A 13,879-nucleotide genomic window follows, 5' to 3' on the forward strand; every position below is an offset into this window, starting at 1 on the left:
GAGGGAGAAGTGAAGCAGAAAAAACATCCTTTTTTTAAACGAACATTTCCTTGAGCAGCATTTGTTCTATTTGCTTCTGCAAAAGCAGCATATGACATTACCAACATAATTGTCACTATTTTATTACTCTCCAAGTAATTTTTTGCAATATAGTTTACATACATACTGTCAAATAGCTTCAAATGGCTTAAGGTGGTTGTTTTACATTCATAGTTACATGAAAGAGAACATTAAAAAGCAGGGGAAAGTTTTGGAATTGTGTTAACTAATTCTATGTTTTTTTTTCTGTAAAGTTTCAGACCCAGAGCTTACGTCTCTCAGACCTGCACAGAAAGTCTCAGTTATGGAGGGGGATAGTTAGTGTTACCTTAATAGAAGGTCGTGAACTTAAGGCGATGGATGCAAATGGGCTCAGTGATCCTTATGTGAAGTTTCGTTTGGGGCATCAGAAGTACAAGAGCAAGGTAATTTTAGCTGTGACCAAAAATTTTTTTAAAATGCTTTGTTCCTGTTTGGTGTTTTTGTATGACTTTCAGTAGTGATGGAGATTTATTGTTGTAATAATTACCTGTCAGAGCACCTACAGGTCTGTTTAGATGTTTCTTTTTGATTCATTATAAACAAAAATAGTACTAGATGGGAAAAAATGTAGCACTGAAAAAAAGTGGGTTTGAAGAGGGACACACATAATATTCCATACTGACTATGTTGGATTTATTTACTGTTAGGGGTCATTCATGGCAGGAAAGAGATGCAGATTGATTCTGACAAGCTCTTTCTGGCTTGATGCTAGGTGCCTCTTGGACCATTTACATTGTCTTATCCTCAAACCACATCATGCTTATAATCTGACTTTCGTCTTTCTGTCCTTAACAACGAGTTTCATTAAAGTTTTCTTTATGTTTGAGCTTCACAGGTAAGAGAGGATTGATCTAGGAGATAAATATTGTGAAGAGTTGCTTGGCTTTGTTGCTATTACTTTTTCCTTCTCCTGGTCCCTACTGTTTTGAAAATTGCTGTTTAGAGAAGGTGCTGGGACTGCCGATGGTGCACATGACCTTCCTGTCCTGATGGCCGTGACAGTCACTGTGGTTTTTACAGCCAGATGAAGGGTAAATTGAGGAAGAGGGCAGGAACATTTACTTGTCATATTTGCAGAGCTCTGAGCCTGCATTAGGGCCTCTTAATCTGAAATTAGAAGAAAGCAAATTTCATGCTGTTGTGAATTAAAAATGTTCATAATCCTCTTTGAATTTTCTTTTTTTTTTTCAAGCCAGTAGAACTGGTGGTTGTGGGAAGTACTGTTATCTAAATAGGGAAGATATTAGGGGTTTTCTGTTCTTGCTCAGGACTGGTATGACTACTGTGAATACTGCTTTTGCATTATTGTAGAAAATTTTGAAAGCTTTCTGTTCTTCACAGTGTGGTCAGAAATATATGGACTGAAATCTATTGAAGTAAAAAGTAACTGGACTGAAAACTATTAAGAAAGCTAGCTTCATCAGAGTTTCAAAGGAAAGGAAGTAAAATACACTTCTGGAAGTGAACTAATTTTATTCCATATGAAGTAAACCATAGTATCATGTTTATCCCAATATTACTGCAGCTAGGAAAAAAGGACATGATACAATCGTTTGTTTAAGTACCTACAGTCACCATCTATGTGTCATTGCAGGTGGTTTGTTTACCTTTGGGCTCAGAAAAATAACTTTATAGCTAACTGTCACTTCACAGAGGACATAATTTTTCTACTGAGAAATGGCTCCATTCCCAGGGCAAATCCTTTGTTCAGGAGGCTTTTAAAGGTGAGGGGTTGCAGGATTTTGGAGATTGCTGTTGCATCAGAGAGGCATGAGAGAACTGAGTAGTAGTCTTTCCTAATTATAATTTTTTAATTCTCACTGCTTGAGATGTTGATACTGCAGACAGGAAAAGCTCCCTGAACAGATTCTAATGATCAAATTTACAATTTAAGAAAGTGTATGCTTGCACAATGTAATATGACTTTCTTTTTGTTTTCCTTTCAGATTGTTCCAAAAACTTTGAATCCTCAGTGGAGGGAGCAGTTTGACTTTCATCTCTATGAAGAACGAGGTGGAATTATTGATATTACCGTTTGGGACAAAGACATTGGCAAAAGGGATGATTTCATTGGCAGGTTTGTGCAATTCTAGCCTTCTTGGTCCATGGGGAAGAAAGAGGTCCGTGAGAGAGGATGATTAAAATGAGCCTTGCCATTGAAACTGTTTCTTATGACCATATGTTTTTGGTTCCTCGTTTGGGTTTTTTTTTTAAGTTCAGGGAGGATTTCTGCAATGTTCCAGCATAGTTTGCTGCATTGATGTAATTCTTTACATTGATGATGTAATGTAATTTTAATTGACCAGTAGGTGGCAGCTTTTACCAATTGATAGACTGAGGTTTTCAAAAATAAAAATCCCATTTAGAGCAGTTACCAAGGTGCAGGAGGTTCTATACAGCAACATCCATCTTGGAGGAGAAACAACTGTTTTGACTTGATGCGTAAGACCAAATTCATGTACCAGTCTTTTTGGTGAATGAAAATAAAGTTGAAGGACTACTCACATATTTTGAGACAAAGAATCATTCACCTAATTCATATTCAGGAAAAGTGAATCTGTCTGGGAGTTCAAGAAATAGCTTATATTTGTATGGCTATGCTCCATTTTACAGAATAGGAGGTATCATTAATTGTTAGCTAATAGGGAAAAAATCTGTCTTGTGCTTATAGCTACTACAAAGTAGGTGCTATTTGGAAAGCTCAGATATTTGTTTACTTCATAGTTTACTTGATATCCATGCAGTCATAATAATAGCATTAATAATTAATAATTATTAATCCCATATATTTTGATTGTTTTTATTGGAGGTGCTTTCACTAGGACATTGATACTATTAACTAGCAAAATCAATTTTTTTCTGTTAGTTAAAATCAGGAATGGAAATCCCACAGACCAAACCATGTACTTTTGTTGTCAATGTGGCAATCTATCTACTGACCTTTTCCTCCCTCTCATTCCATTTTGGATAATGGCTTTCTTTATCAAATTAGATGTGTTTAATAATATTCTGTGTTTATTTCCTGCTGTAAATTGTTTGAACTCAGTTTATATACAGAGTCTGTAGCAAGAAAACAGCTTTAAAATTGACAAACACACTTTTCAAAAGTATGCACATTAGGATTTTGTTTTATATGATGAAACCAAATGGATGGAGTGATTATGTGAAGTTTAAATTTTTTTTTTCCCTTGTTTTATTTCAGTTGGCATATATGATAACAATAAATATTCTTCTGAAGTTATGTACTAATTTAGTCCTGTGTCAATGTGTTTTATACCTTGGGAAATTATTCTAGTTTTCTTCTTAATTTTAACCTTCTTTTGAAAAGCTGGTGAGATTCAAAGTTTTCATGAGTGATTTTTCAGAGCATCATCATCCAAGCACCACTTGCTGAAATCTTGCTGCTCTTGATTTTTGTGACCCCTCTGTCAGTGTACACATAATCCCTCTTCAGTTTGTCCTTGCAGACACTCTCTCATTTCACCTTCTGTTGGTACCTTATCTCTGGTAATGCAACCTGCAGAAAAATTCTTCTCCATGGAGATTTCCATGAAAAACTGTCATTTGTCGAGCTCATTCTGAATACGAAAATAGGTCTTAATATTCCCCCTTCCTGATACTCTTTTCCAGTCACTGCAGATAAAAATCACCCACCTGACAGCTTCACTTAATGCTGACCTCTCTTCCCCAGTTTCTCCTTTCAAGGCTGTCCCTAAAAGCTGGAAATGCTTTGGTGCACACACTACAGACTTGTTCTGTGTGTTATGGTAAGCGTATATTAATTTTTAAAAGCACGACTGAGTCGTGCTCCATGACTAAGGCTCTATGGCTTTCAAGATACACACAATAAGTTGGATATTTTGATTCAGGTTCTAGAAGAAGTGATAATGAGGCTGTGGGAGGGAAACAAAAGACTTCCTGGTAGCATTTTACCATTGCTCAAGAATGGAGGGTAATCCATTTCATCTTGCTGTGATCTTTCTGCTTGCTTGAATAATGTGCAAGCGGCAGCTGTAATATTATATAAGAATATTTATATTAAATGCAAATGAAAACAACTGTTTGTTGAAGATGTCCTGCCTGGCCAAAATACAGCTAGGGAGAAGGCACACTAGATTGAAGAACTGGGCAAACTTAGAAAAGGTTTCCCAGGTAGAAGGGAAAAGTTCAGGATCTTCCTGGACAATAGCACAGAAAACCTGTGTTTTTTTCTGTGCTGAGCTCAGTTACTTGCAAATTCTATTCCAAACCAGAATGCTGTAAACTCTCCTGGAATGATACCATGTCTCAGCTGCACTTTTGTGAAATAAAAGAAGTGGGAGAACAGAGATGTAGGCTTCTGTGGGCCTTGTGTATAACATTATACTTGTAAGGACTTGGGCTTGCAATCCATTTCTGAGGGGAGGAAAATGCAGGAAAGATGTTTGAGAAGGCTGAGGACATGGAAGTGAGATTCTGGTTTTGGAGTGGCAAAGATGGAAGTGGAAGGGGTAGCTTGTAAGCTCCCCCTGTAAGGGGGACAAATATCTTCCTTATGAGAGGGAGGAAAGTGTTAGGAGGGTGACTGACAGCATGGCATCCTAGTTCAGAAAAGCAAAAGGAGACGTCTGTCACAGAAGTAGCATAAAGCTCTGTCTTCATCTTGATGCCCAGGCATGTTCAGTATGGCAGTGTCTGAAATGAAATGCTGACTGGTTGATTTCCATTCTTAACTTGGAGCATTCTGTGTTTATAAAATACATTTGAATTTCAATTGTGTGCATTCTCCATGAGAGTTTAAAGGTTGTAGTACCTTGTGAACTTCCATCTTAGAGTATTCTAAAAAAACCCAAACCCTAGAACCCATTCAGTGTTTATTTCAGTATTTCAAAAGCCTGGGAAAAGACCTCATACAAGAGCTTTAAGGAAAATGTATTTCCAATCGTGCTGATTTGTATGAGAAAACACTGTTCTTGACCAGAACTGAGATGCATTTTACAGGAGATAAATTCTGCCATCCTTCTGAATATAGTTTTTTTTAAAAAAACAATCAACATTCCAGGACCAAAAATATGAGGTCTTGAAGTTCTTTTTATGGAAAGCACCAGGAGCTAAAGCCACATGGGCCGCCTTCTTGCATTTAAAGACATATATAGACTTGCATAAATGACATTAGTCATTGCTTCATGTGATAAGTAGAAATATATATGTATGTATATATATTTTTCAGTGTGAGCATATTTAAGATTCACATGTTTTTGCTGTGAGAAAATAATTTATGTTCTATATTGACTCAATATGCTCCTGTGATTAAAAACGTACTGCAGTGAGTTTATGTAGGTAATACTAAGATTTAAATGAAGGTGATTTTAATCGTCATGTAATTATTTAGCTTTCTTATCATTTATGTTTTTGAAGGCAATTCTGACTGTCACCTTTACGATAATCAGTTAATAAATCCTCATGACTGTTACACCTTTATGCATAGCACTAATCTGAACAAATGGGCTGCTGACAGCTGCAATAAATTGCCAAGAATGAGTGCTGTCAGAGAACAAGTTGTTTCTGTGAACATAGAGAATAAGTAAATCCCATGTCATGCAATTTTATTCAGCTGAAGTTATTTGCAATCCAGTGCAGAGGGATTTATAGCATTATTAATTGGTATGAAAAATGCACATTTATCTTTAAAATGACATTGAATTTTGCTTTTATTTTGTGCCAGGAAATTACTGCTGACTTCATCTATATCTATTTTCATAAGTATTTATAGATGCTATTGTCTTTTTTCCCATCTGATGCAAATTAAGAAAAAAGGCCTTGTGCGTAGCGAATTCATTGAGGCTGTGTATTAATTTTATCTGTAGCAAAGTGAAATTTCGTATAATCTCTCTAAATACTGACACAAAAATTCACATTGGTTTTGTGAACATCCATAAAATGGATGTTATGAAATACAAAAGTTAAAATATTGAAAATTAGGTATTTAGTTTTATAATACCTAGTCTGCTATGCCTTGTCTGTTTAGTTTTTTCGTGGTAATGCAATCATAGAGTGGCTTTTGGGTGTACATAAATACAAATGATATGCAACTATGATTCTATGATTAATTTGAAAGCATGGGAATATGCTATCAAAGTTCTAAATTATAGTCAGATTTTCTTTTAAAAATACAAAATTATAAAGTATTTATGGTTTGGGTTTTTTTTCCCTGCACTGACATTTATGTAATTTTGCTATGGGAGACTGAGCATTATCATAGAGAACTAAGTGATGCTATAAAGTTGTATATGAGTACTCCAACATGCATCTGAATTTGGGTGAAGGACACTAAATATGCTATGGCAAGTGTTTCTTCCCAGATCTTTTTCTAGAGATATTGTGGAGACTGTGATTTATGTTAAAATACTGGCAATTTTCTGTTGCCCGAGAAGAAGGTTTTGAACAGTATTTGTGAAGTTCATGTTAATGTTAAAATTGACAAGTCTTGAAGTTTCCTCAATTTTGCAAAACTCTGTAAACAAGATGGTTTCCTCTGGAAATCTAAATAGTACATTATTATGCTGGGCTTTCAAAAATGTTTTTTGCGTCGCAGTTTGAAAATTTCTGCATGTTGAAGTAACTTTGGGAAGATATGTTAAAAATGTAAACATAATGTTGTAATTTGACTTGAACTGTGTGCACATGTGAATTACACAGCAATTCTGTGCAAACACAGAAGAGCACACAACCAATAGTCTGTCTTTATAATCCTGTGTTGATTATACACTATGACTAAAGTTAAATTAATTGCAGATGCATTTCTTGATCTAAAATAAAGATTACGCCTGAAGCATTGAAATCTAAAAGTGCTACTGCCAGGTCTGCCTTTGAAATATCCTGTGATGTGCTGAGCCATCTCCATTTCTGATTGTTGTCAAAAGGAGACAGATGTAATAGTACATCTCAAAATTTGGCCTTTAGGTAATCCATACCTTATGTATTCCTATCTCAGCACATCTTTACTCTACTAATGCAGAGGCACTTCTGTTCTGCTAGAAAACCAAAAAAGTTTCAGTTTTTGCTCACAAATCTTCGGTAACTTTCTCTTACCAGATATTGTATTACTTGCAACTCTTACTGACAGTTGTTATTGTCGTGTTCTGATGCGAAATTGGTAGTATTCCCCAACGTATGCTGAGATACAGAATGCTGCACACAAGCTGGGCTGCTTACAAATCCTTCTTCTGACCCTATGTCTTCTCACATATGGAAGTCTACTTCTTGAAGAGTGGCAAAATAAGAGGAAGGGAGAAGGAAATGTGGAATGGTCAGCTTAGACATGAGGAGCGTGACGGTGTGTAGAAAATGGTGAAGAGTGCAAATAGGGTTTTGTGACAATTTATGAAAGGCACAGATTGGAGCTGTGTGAAAGCTCTTGCAAAATTTCTTGGGCCAACTAGTAAGGAGAGAACTGTATAGGGAGACATAGTGTTTATAGCAATAGACTAATTTAGCAGATGAAAGCGTTAATTTTGCTGCAGAGAGATTGCACTGGTGACAGCACTAACAGTCTGTAATATGTGGTTGTGCCGTGGGGACAACCTAGGAAATACCACATGAGAAACCAATTTTAAGTAATTTCTGCCTGTGCAATATCAAAAGTAAATCTCTAGTTTTATAGTGAAGAACTATGCTTAGGAAAAAGTTAATCTGTGATTTCAAAATCCATCAGCAGCATATTGTGGCATCGACTGTATTTCTTTTAGCAAGCAATAAACGGTAATTTTGTATTCAGGCATTGCTTGGTGACTGGTGAAATTGTATTTCATGGAGCTCTCATATTTCTGTTACTATGACTGATTTACCCCAAACTGCAGGGCTCTTTCCTGCCTTCCATGTGTTGCTATGTGGCAACTGACAGCACTGTTCTTCAGGTCCTGCTAAGATCTGCTCTCCCATCTTCCCCAGCTAAGCTCCACTCTTGTCCTTAGTGTCCTACTTAGCTGAGGTACAGTCTCCAACCCCTTTGGGAGCTTCCCTGGTTTTCAGTCTTAACGCCTCTATCAACCACCTATCACAAGCGTCATGTGGAGTCCATAATTTAATTTATTTCTCATTATCTTTACAGTTAAAAATGTCTCGCTCCAGTTCTTCCAAGAAATTCACATTACTGCAGTCAACATTCAGTGTTTCTGAGATGTGTCATTTTCTGCTAGTGCTTTGCAAAATTTTCCCTCTGCTTTTGTTTCTTGATTTTACTGGAACATTTTACTCTGCTCATAAAGGATATGGAGTCTCACAAATTGTAGCAGTTCATGCCTTGCTGCTTCTGATGTGTGTCCAGCTCAGTTCTAATTGTGGAATCACACAGTTTCCTCTCCTTGGCATCCTTTGGAGCAGCATAGACCTGGATCACAGTGGAGTTAAAAATCTGTGTTCCTGAACAAGTCATGATGGTAATTAAGTTGCCTGGTTTGTAGCCAAGTGGTGCTTTTCTGTCCCTATCACTTAGGATTCTGCCAGTTCCTCTTTTATGCTTTATTTTGTCATGTGAGAAAACGATCTCACTATCTGCTGTCTCTCACTTGCCTGGCCACCTGGCTTTTAAGAGGCCTTCTATGTCATGTCGCTACCTTTGTAATTCATTCATTAGCAAGAATATTTCACCAGGGTGCCAACACAGTCTTATATTCCAGGTTCTGTTAGAACTAAAGAGGGGAGGTGATTTTTACCTGTTAGACATGCTGATAATAAAATACTACATATAGTTCTGCCTTCCACACTTTAAAAAGGATGCAGGAGAATTTCACTGGATCAGAAAAGTTACAAAAAGTCATTTGAGGGCTGTAGGAGATATGTTCCTAGGAAATGTATAGGGAGCTGAAGGTGCTTAGCATATCAAAAGGAAGATCAAGAAGAGATATGATTATAGTGTATGAGTTCCTTCAGTAGAAGAAAACATGAAACACTAAAGGGTTTTTCAACTGGTAAGGAAAGGCATAAAAAGAACCAAAGGCCAGATATATTCAAATTAAAAATAAATCTGAAATATATTTCTAAAATTTTGTGTGATTAACACACTGAACACAGTTTCAGACAAGTGGTAGATTCCCCTTGAACCTTCAAATCTTCCTCCATGGGAACTGTACCCTGTTTTTGAGCAATTTATCTGCGATAACTTTGGCACATGAGCTTGATGCACTATTGTGGTTTTTCTCCCTTCTGATCTCTCAAATGTGAAAATCCAGATACACATGGTGCCTGGTAGTGTTCATATGTTGAACTGATAGGTGGGATACATGCCCCTACGCCTCTTTCCGAAGGGCCAGCCAGCCAGGGAAATTGTTCCAGTGCTTCTGCCCACCACTTGTAGTGCTGAAACCAGGATGCACTGAAGGGGCCATACAGCATGGAAGATACAGAAAAACTCAAACTGCCCTAAAAACTACTGTGTGATTTATAGTCATGCTTGGAAATGTCTGTGGAGCTAATGGCAATTTTTTGTCTGTAATTCTTCAGGCTGATCGCATTACAGGTGGAAGAAGTCTTTTCCTTTAGCAGCAGCATGTAAATAATAATTCCTTAAGAAACAGGATTGTCCAAAGTTACTATTTTCTCATGTTTTCAATATGACAGCTGCTGGTCATATGCAGCTTACAGCCTTCTCAAAATGGCTGTCATTTTTCATGGTCCTCAGTTTGAGAAAATGGGACAAAAATTTCTCACTCATTCTGCACCACTTTCTGGTAACATACAAGTTCACCTTCATCCTCAAAGATTCTTTGTCCTCCATGGAGAGACAGTTGTAGGAAATAAATTTCTTTTTAGAGAACATCTTAACTGACATAAAAGTAAGCATTGCTAAATCTTTAAAGCATGGAATATTTGTATATAATTTCAGTAAAATATAAAGGGACATTCGTCAACTTGAGCTTTCCAAAGATATTTACATTTGGAAAACAGATATTTTCCAAACAGGTAGTTATTTTTGGAAGGATTTTGTTAGCTTCAGTCCTTCTAACAAAATGTAATACAAAAAGGAGTCCTGTGGTTTTCCTGTTGGAGTCTGTCAAGGTTATTCTAGGATAGGGTTAGGGTTTAGGTATTAGCTTAATAAAACCAGACTTCCTTCACTTTTTTTGGTCCCATACAAAGATCTGGTGAGGACAGAGGATATCTAACAAAAAATTATTTCTTTTTTTTTTTAGGATAATTTGGCATGAGATCAAACAAGGTTGATTTTTTATCATGAAAAATATCAACTACTAATGGGAAAAGATTGCAATTTTTCTTACAGTGTCATTAGATTGGAACATCATGCCATTTTACTGAAGCACATGTAGTAAATATGCTTCCCTTATGCTAGATGCTCCTTGAGCCTCAGCACTTTCAGGTTAGGTGCATGTAGGCTGCATCTCCTGCAAGGCCAGGGCAGAGGACCTGGCACAGGATGAGAAATCTGCTTTCACCTGACCATGTGTGCATAGAGACACTCTTAAACCCAGACCTATAAAGCACAAAGGTGACAGTCTTTAATGGAATAATCCTATATTTTTATCAAATTATCTGAGGGCCCTTGAGAGGATAATTTTCCTTTAAAATGGTTAAGACTTCTACTGTAAAAAATTTTCCAGTTCACTTCCTACCCTTTGTATGATTTTAGGAAATAACAAGCTGGTGATGGCCTGTTCATGAAGATTTATCAAGCAGGTGATAGATATATGTTTCTCAGGTAATCTGTTCTAGATCTGGTGCTATTAGGAATATTTCATTGCTGTAGGAAAGATGCACAGGTAAAATCAAATTGTCAGTTGCTTCTTTTTGCCTAAATAAAAAAATAGCATGGACTACTTGTGTTGCTAAAGTGTTATAACTTCAAGAATTGAAGAAATCAGATCTTGTAGCCCTGATGTAGACCTTGTAATTTTACACTCATTGCTTTTTTTCTGATGGATATATGTGTGGTAGCTTTTGTTGCCTGTTTTTGAGTGAGGGGTGGATTATTTCTGCATTACTAGAATAATGGCTTTCTGATTCTTTTACTGACTTTAAGAGAGTTTGGACTGGTCCTTTAAATGATTATTGGTTGAAGACTCAGTATTGTTGCTGTCCTATTTTTGAGGGGTATCTGCTTTGAAAGAAACTATCGAAAAGTATTTAATACCAGCGGTATTTTAACCTACTACAGCTTTGAATGCCTGATTACAATATTTGTTATTTTAAGGAGGGTTTCCTATTCTTCACTGCATCCTAAATAAAAATTAGACCGTTTATGTACGTGTATGAAACTTGTATTGGCTATCAGCTGCACTGATAGCAACAGCTTTATTTTTCCTTACTATTGCTAATTTAATTTCTCACTCCCTATCATCCAAAGCTGAGAATGTTAAGCTGAGAATGTTACATGACTTTGAATTTTTTTCATTGTAGGATAATTGAACCTTGTTACAATATGAGCTTTGCACTAGCTTAGGCAGCTGCACAACAGGCAGTAAATAAAAAAAATAAAAGACAGTTTTCCTGTAGTAAATGTGATCTGCCTGTGATAGCACAATGCTCATTTTATGAGGCTGCATTTATTCTCATAATTGGCTATTTCCAATCCTTAAATGGCTATTTTTTCATGTCTGCCACCTTTTTATCAGTTTATTGGCCCTACAGTGACCACATTAGCTTTGTCTTCAAAATCAATTGACATTTTATGAAAAGAGTTTGCTAGATATTTGGTTTAGTGAATTAGTGGCATGTAGTACATGTGCTAATCACATTGAATAATTGCTGTTCAAAGTAGAGTGTTCAGTGGCTAACCTATATATCAAATGTATTAATTTATTTCAGTATTATTAGTGTTTTTACTTAGAGCAAAAAGTTGGCAAAACTCATTTTGGGATGCTATAAGTATTCCAAATAGGGCTTTTTCACAAAAATTCTCATCCCAAGCTGGCATTACATTTGACACAGACATTGAATTTCTGACATGCTCAAATTGCAGTCTAGGAACGTTGAACCTTGTGCATTATATAAATTGAAGTATTAAAACATCTAAACCATGCACAAACTAATCACCAACATTAAGATATTATTGTTTTATTTAACAGGTTATAGTCAGCTCTTTGGTAGCAGAGATATTCTTCTTCCTTCTCTGCTTTGCCTTATATTTCTAAAGATGTTGCAAAGCTGTTTCTGCTGCCTGGCATGTATGGAATCATTCCTCATTAGCTCATGTATGGTACAGCCAGAGTTATTCAGAAGGCGATCAAGCAGGGCAGATTGGCTTCAGCCACTCTGCACACACTCTGCACAGTTGTATGTAGTCCCTGCTCATTACAAGCTGAGACATTTTATTATATAATAAAATGACTGTTGGGGATTGTGGCATCAGATTTTACCCTGAGTGCCTGCATGAAGATTTGACCCACACACAGTTTACTGCATGAGAGCTGAGCCTTTCAGGAGGTGCATAAGTTGAGCTTTTCTATGCCCAGTCATCTTCATGCCATCACAATTAAGTCCACGTAGAATTTTATTTTTTAAGAAAGGATTTTTACTGTTGTTAGGTGGAAAAGTGTTCACATGAAAACTTATGTTTTGTGTTTATACAAGAGGTGTAATTAGAAGTAAAATATGCATCTGAGCTGGATTTTTTAAACTTCTCTTTGCATTTGAGTAAGGAGTATTAGCTAATCTTGTCTCTAGTATCATTAAATTCTTATTAATTTGATTTTTCACTTCAAAATTGTTTGTGTTGCTCTAAGAAGAAAGAAACAAGCAGCATCTGTTAAAGCTGAAGAGAAATTTAGAATTTTTTTTGGAAGCTGGGATGGAGTTTCTGCTTACTTGGGTTTTTTGTCCATTTGAATGCAAGCAAGACAATGTGCTCTTGTTCGATGTGAGTAAAATCACATGCTGATGGAGAATGTGTGTTTCTAGGTGCCAGGTTGACCTGTCGACCCTGAGTAAAGAACAAACCCACAAGCTGGAGATGCCGCTAGAGGAGGGAGAGGGATACCTGGTATTGCTGGTCACTCTCACAGCCTCAGCTGCAGTCACTATCTCTGACCTCTCCATCAACTCCCTGGAGGACCAGAAGGAGCGAGAGGAGATACTGAAGAGATATGTATGAAGTTCTCTTTCACCCTTTGTTAGAAAAATATTGGCCTATATAAAAAATAATTATTATGAGGGGAAAATCTAAATATATCTCTTCTATTCTAATCACACCTAGCCAATGACAATAATTTAAACTAGTTATTAATATACAAGTAGTTACAGCTGGTGCAAGTAACATAAAGAAGGCTACAAATGCTCTTCATACAATAAGGTATTTTTTACATGGTAATTCAACTGTTTGAAAAGATGTCACATAATGAAAGTAATTTTACTGTCTTGCAAATAAATTTTACCAAGCAGAAAGTAACTAAGGGATCATGCAGCAACTGTACAGTTTCTAGTGATTGTTTATGCCAAATAGTTTGAGGTGCTGATGGTTTTCAGCTTTTTTTAGATCATCTGTTAAAGGGCAAGAGAATCTATTTTTTATCTTCATATTAGAGGCTGAAGCACATCAAAATAATTGTTTCAAACGATGTTTCCATTTTAAAATATTCTGAAGCAGATTATTTTAATATCCCAGCGTCCTTACATTACACAGAATCTTTGTAGTTTTATCAAAGCGACAGAGAGGGGAGCTCTTACTCCAGCATTTGCTAATACCTAAATCCCTAAGAGTGACTGTCTCACTGCACATGAAGAAAGAAAGAAAAAAATGCTATTTCCACTTGCAATTACAAAGCTTTTATTGTACAATGCTGCCAGGTGTTTAGAAGGGCTTCTCTAG

The 13,879-nt window shown here is 36.4% G+C and overlaps 1 protein-coding gene across 3 annotated transcripts in view; it reads left to right on the plus strand.

Annotated features, from left to right (window-relative positions):
• MCTP1 (multiple C2 and transmembrane domain containing 1) overlaps positions 1–13,879 on the plus strand; it is a 235,301-nt gene that overhangs the window by 94,456 nt on the left and 126,966 nt on the right. For all 3 annotated transcript variants that reach the window (XM_069000758.1, XM_069000759.1, XM_069000760.1), the window contains 3 exons: positions 294–464; positions 2,028–2,158; positions 12,973–13,159. In XM_069000758.1, coding sequence (XP_068856859.1) covers positions 294–464; positions 2,028–2,158; positions 12,973–13,159 — 489 coding nt within the window. The remainder of the gene's footprint in view (positions 1–293; positions 465–2,027; positions 2,159–12,972; positions 13,160–13,879) is intronic.

This window comes from Aphelocoma coerulescens (assembly GCF_041296385.1).
Source record: "Aphelocoma coerulescens isolate FSJ_1873_10779 chromosome Z unlocalized genomic scaffold, UR_Acoe_1.0 ChrZ, whole genome shotgun sequence".
Classification (NCBI taxonomy): Eukaryota; Metazoa; Chordata; class Aves; order Passeriformes; family Corvidae; genus Aphelocoma; species Aphelocoma coerulescens.